This window comes from Balaenoptera ricei, chromosome 2 (assembly GCF_028023285.1).
Source record: "Balaenoptera ricei isolate mBalRic1 chromosome 2, mBalRic1.hap2, whole genome shotgun sequence".
Taxonomy (NCBI): Eukaryota; Metazoa; Chordata; class Mammalia; order Artiodactyla; family Balaenopteridae; genus Balaenoptera; species Balaenoptera ricei.
Window position 1 is genome coordinate 51,527,146 of NC_082640.1, and position 6,000 is coordinate 51,533,145.

The 6,000-nt window shown below is 36.4% G+C and overlaps 1 protein-coding gene across 1 annotated transcript in view; it reads right to left on the reverse strand.

Moving 5' to 3' along the window:
* The window catches only part of CERS3 (ceramide synthase 3), an 86,240-nt gene extending 81,561 nt beyond the window's left edge, over window positions 1–4,679 (reverse strand). The window contains exon 1 of the mRNA XM_059915407.1: window positions 4,507–4,679. Within this exon, the coding sequence (XP_059771390.1) occupies window positions 4,507–4,679 (173 nt within the window). The remainder of the gene's footprint in view (window positions 1–4,506) is intronic.
* Between the last annotated feature and the right edge of the window lie 1,321 nt (window positions 4,680–6,000).

Consider the following 6,000-nt stretch of genomic DNA (forward strand, 5'->3'; position numbering starts at 1 on the left):
TCAAATACATACAGCAGGAATGGGAACAGGACTAGGAAATGAGGATAAAAGGTAATTAATGAAAAAGTTAATTCAAATCAGTCAATCAATCAAAAGAGATCTAATACAGACCAAAGACAGCATGCTGTAATTCAAAGAATATGATTAATTCCCCCTCTGCATAAAAGTTCCAAATAAAACAAAAACTAAGATGATCTTAAAACTAACAAAGACTCAGAAAACATATATGACAGGATTTTGGATAAATAATAGAATTGGGTCATTTATCTAACCTACTAGTTAAAAATTTTTATTGGAGTAAACACTCGTTGTTTTTACTAGTAGAATAACACAAATACAAAATGGTTTAATATGGCAGGGTTCTCAATCATACTCACTCAATGTTATCTCCTCAAATATTAGAAAAGAAGAAATTAGCAAAAATAAAAAAGCAAAGCAGGATTAAGAAAAGAAGATTTATTCAGTAAGGGAATACAACCAATCTCAAAGCCAAACAAAGTATAACATTCCCCTCTAGAGAGTCATGTGAGAGATAAAGGGTGGATAAGTACACACAATGGATAAAAATACATATCCATAGCATATTTGCTGATATGAGGATCGTATCTACAAAGCATTAATTTAAAGAAGAAAGAGAAATAATGGTCCTGTTTGTTAACATGTCCAGGCTTCAAGGACAGAAATAACATTTTCCGTAGAACAGAGGAAGTATATAAGTACAGTTTTCTACTTTAGCATTATCCTTTCATTTCAAAAAAAATATAGAAAATCAATCAATTCATGTTATGTAAGTGTAAATAAATGTGAATAGGTACTTAATTAAAAACCTATTTTGAGGGCTTCCCTGGTGGCGCAGTGGTTGAGAATCTGCCTGCCAATGCAGGGGACTCGGATTCGAGCCTTGGTCTGGGAAGATCCCACGTGCCGCGGAGCAACTGGGCCCGTGAGCCACAATTACTGAGCCTGCACGTCTGGAGCCTGTGCTCCGCAACAAGGGAGGCCGCGATAATGAGAGGCCCGTGCACCGCGATGAAGAGTGGCCCCCACTTGCCACAACTAGAGAAAGCCCTCGCACAGAAACGAAGACCCAACACAGCCAGAAATAAATAAATAAATAAATAAAATTAAAAAAAAAATAGCTTTACAAAACAATGACAAAAGAATGGGTAATTTGATATATATGGGCAAAACTTGAAATTTCAAGATAAGGACACTGAAATCATTAAAAAACACATTAAAAAAAAACCTATTTTGAAAAAGGAGAGAATAAAGAAGCACAATATTTGATAAACTGAACTGAAAAGAGGAGGGAAATGACAGATCTTAGCTCCACAATGACCTTAGACTAAGATGAAATTTCCTGAACTTTCATTTTATTGATACGGAATAGAAGGGAAAAGTCCAAGAGGAAGAAAAGAGAACGTGAACTTCTGCTCCCATGTAAATGGTTCAAAGTTAGGTTAATTACCAGGGAATGAGTCTCAGGTTTGCTACTACTGCAGAACTGAGCCCTCAGATGGCCTCATTCAGACACCCACATAGCCCGCTCTTCCTTTAGCACTATGTCAGTTACCTGTGAGCTAGAAGCCGAGCAATCCCAGAGCACTACCCCCACATATTTTTTTTCAATATTGTTTTATAGAATTAAAAAGAAGGCAGGCCTAGGCAGATATTAAGCATATGAAGTTTAAATACTTCTCCTAAACAGAAACAATAGCCTATTGCCATTAAGATTGATTCCCATTTCTTAAGGACTGAAAGGCTCTTTGACCAGAGTTTAATCAGAGGGTTTTATATGAGAGAACAAAATACCTGAAGTAATGCAAGTCTCAGATAACATTTAAATCCAATGTACATATTCTGAGACTGTTTCAAATGAAGACGGTTAGCAACAATCCTTTTTCAACTCCTGTAAACTGCTACACCTACCCTTCTTTAAAGAATCCCATCATGCCCTCATGTTGCTCAGTGGAAATGGTAGAGGTGGGGTATCTATTCACTGTACCATTAAGTAAAAGTAAAAAGATTACCTTCTGATTTTACCACCCCCATCCCTGCCTTGGACTCTTCCAGGACCATAATTTACTCTGAGATAATGTGCTTATTCCACAAGTGCTTAAATTTGAGTAGCTTAGATCCTCTCTAAATCATACTTCAGACACAAAAAAGAATGTATAGAAGAGTCTGGATATATTAGTTAGAAATTGTTATTCTAGACCCCTCCCCGTGAAAAAAATTAAAACATAAGGTAAAACTTGTAAGGAAAGGAAATTCTAAATACAAAGCAAATGTCAGTCACTTTCAAATGATCTACTTGTTTGTTCTATATCCATCTGTCTCTCTACTCCTTTCTGGGAAGGGCCCTTACTTCCTCATCTTAAATGGCTCCTGGTTAGTACTAAAAGATAAAAATGAGCCAGCCAAATCACAACTCTTGGTCACTTCCTAGAATGAGAAGGTGTAACACAAACACAGTCCAGGACAAAAGAAGGAAGCTTTCTTGTGATAAATATACCATGGGATATGCTGAAACACGGTGTCAAATTTATACGAATTTTTGATAGTTCAGAAAAGTTCACATTTGCTATCATTCTCTTAAGCCATGTCTTCTATACTCCCAAAGGATATTAATTTACTCTCTTTTGCCACCAGGAGTATTTCATTGTGAAAGCCCAAGAAGTACTGGTACAGGGGAAAATAAAAACCCAGCAACCCTGAACCTGCTGTCATACCATGGGGGTTTAAGTCCCAGATCTACTCCTGACATACTAACCATGAGATCACACCACTTATGATTTTCTGTACCTCTTAAAATATAAGTTTCTATTCAAATGCAAGGTGTAAGTAATATTTTATTTATGATCTAAGTGGTTTAGTCTAAGGCAAATGATATAGAAGCCCTGAAAAAATATAAACTTATACTTCAAAAAGCATGATCTTGCTCCCATGTTAAATTTTCCTTCATTCTATTGCATTAACAGAAATATGAAAAAAAAAAGAGAGATATGAGACTAGTGGAGAAACACAGTTTTCTGTAGTGTCACGGGATGGAAAAAACTAAGGGTGAATAATTGGGAGTTAAAGTTATAAGGAGTTACGAAAGACTATACTTAACCCCTTGAGAAGAAGCAAGAATGGTCCTAGGAATTAAAAGAAGATTGGATTCCTTCCTGATAATTTTTGGAGAGGCCAAGACCAGGGCATAACAAGTTGGTCCTCCACAACTATGCTGCTTTGGCAAACAAAAATTTTTCTAGTTCACTGTCTGATCAAAATGTTAAAAATGGATCTGTCCACCAAAAAGTAGGAAATCTGCAGTGCAAATAAGTAGAGGACCTGGATGCCAAGTTCAAAGATCACTAGACACTCTGCAAGAAAAGCAAGAATTTCAGGACAGCAGAGTAATTTGCTAATTTGGAAGTGCAGTGGCACAATGCTACTTTATTTATGCATTCTTTGACAAATCCAAACATGTGAGTAAAAGTAAAATTAACTGTCAAAAAGGAAGAACATTTTCAAATCTTCTCAGTTTAGTGGTATTGAGGGGCTTTCTTTTCCTCCCAATAGCAATAGCATATTGTTGGCCCAAGTGAAGCTGTTATTTGTACAAAAACCTTTTGGACAATCCACAAAACAGAGTTGGTCAAACTAACTCTTGAGATAAGGACCCTGCAAATGGTTATAAACATATGATCTGCATTACAGTTAGTCTTGGACAAAATGATCTTTATCAGATTTTGTCTTAAGTTTATCCAACTCTTGACATTTGAATATTCTTTTTGCTCCAAAAAAATTAATGTGCTAATAACAGTTTTTTGAAATAGAGACAACTACAGAGATTATAGATGAACATTTATCTTCAGTTATCATAACACTAGTACAGTTTTAATAAAAGGTTGGAGGTAATATCTATTTAAATTAAATTAAGAAAAAGAAAAGAAGTTTACTTTTTCTGAGAAAGCAAATTGATATTTTTCTTTGATTTCCTTATACCTTGGAATGAAGGCCTGCTATTAAAACTTTCAATAAACCTTTAAAGTAAACTATGATATAAAGCAATATTAAGTTTGGTCTTTAATGAGCCATTTTTGCTATTTTATAGGCATTCTAAAATGATAATGCATCCCCTAGTCATACTCTCCTAATACTGCCAACAAAGACATGGGGATGCATATCCATTGTCAGACAACATGGTACATGGAAGATGAGCTGAGATCTTGTACTGTCATTGACACTAATAAGCTCTGTGATCCTTAACCTCTCTTGATCTCAATTTTCTTCATTGTAAAACTAATGTACTTGAGGAGATTGTGTTTCTAATTTTTATTTGTTCAGTCTAGATAATATTTAGTGTGCATTTAATTTCATGAACTCCCCCAAGAATCTGTAGCCCATTAGTGGTGACCTCTGAATAACACATTCTTTAAGAATCTTACCAAAATTCTTTATTCTAGAGGTGGGGCAAAGAAGGGGAATGGGGAGGAAAGACATACAAACACTACTTACTTTTCAAAAAAATGTCTGATAATTATCAAGCCAAAAGCATATGGAATGGTCATATATAAATGAGAGGGTTTCACAAAGACGAGTCCATCATGATCTTCAAGATCTGACCACTTTATTGTTGGAGGAAGCCAGAATCTTTCCAACCAAAACCAATCTTTAAACATCTGAAACATCCTAGAGAGATGGAAAAAGAATACATTAGACTTATAGAACAAATACTTAAAATTGAGACAACATTGACACCTTTACTCAAAATACCTAAACCAGAGAGTTTAGAACACAGGGTAATATTATTGAACAGAACGGAGTACTATTATTTACCAGGCTTCATGGAGCTTCATTGCATTAAACAGGAATTACTCTGCCAACACTCTCAGAAGAATTTCGGCTGTGGCATGGCAAACTGAAGTTTAACACACCACTGTTCACACTCTTGGCACAACATGTGTTAATATTATGGGTATGTGTCTTCCTCTTATATGTTTCTAGCATATGAAAATTAATCTAACAATAATCTCTACAACTTCAACATGCCAAAGGCCAACCTCATGAAAGCTCCAAGTATGTATAAACCTTCACTAGTATCCTAAGAACTTCTCCAGGAGATAAAGGACAAGCATATTTAACTTTGTATTACAATAAAGAATTCAAATTAGTCCATGTCAACAAATATTTACAGAGATTCTATTATTTGTCAAGCCCTGTGCTAGGCACTGAGGATGCAAAGATTAAAAAGACAGCGTTCTTGCCTTAAGGACCTTATATTCTGTGGGCAAGGCAGGCCTGACAGACAACTCTGACACACTTTTTTCAGGTACAATGAAACAGGTTTGTAGTGGGTGCTGTGGGAACAAGGTGACCAGCACTGAGCCCAGCCAAGACGCGTCGGGAAAGCCCACTGGAGCAGATGATCTTGAACAATGTTCAAGATGTCTTAAATGGTAAGTGGAAGTAAACCAGGGAAAGGCAGGAAAATGGGAAAAAGGGAATAGAAGTTTTAAGGAGAGAAAGTACATTGATCAAGTAACCAGAAACATAGACGAACATTTAGATGCTCCAATCTCATCATTTAGGCTATGACAATTTTAATCTTGACATTTTGACCTTGAGGATGTTTTGATGTAATCCTTTAACAGTTAATCTGAGAAAGAAGTCAAATGTCCTCAGATTCACAACAGGGTGGTCAAAATAACTCTGTCAAAACCTCTTGATTTGTAAATACCAGGTGCCCATGGAACACCGCCAGCAGTGTGGTTCTACCACGGCCTAAGAATCCAAGGTGTGGGATGCTGGGTCACACACAAGTGCCCAGAGTCTCGGTTTATTGTCCTGGCATAATTAGTAATAGTGCTCCTTCCTTTCAGAAGTGTCCCAGTTTGGGTAATAAATCATACGGCAACTCTCATCAAAAGGCTGGTGAGACAGTTCAGACTTGGTCACAGAGTGTCTGCAATCCAGGCTAAGGAGCTTGGGCTTTAACCAATGGAACCCAGG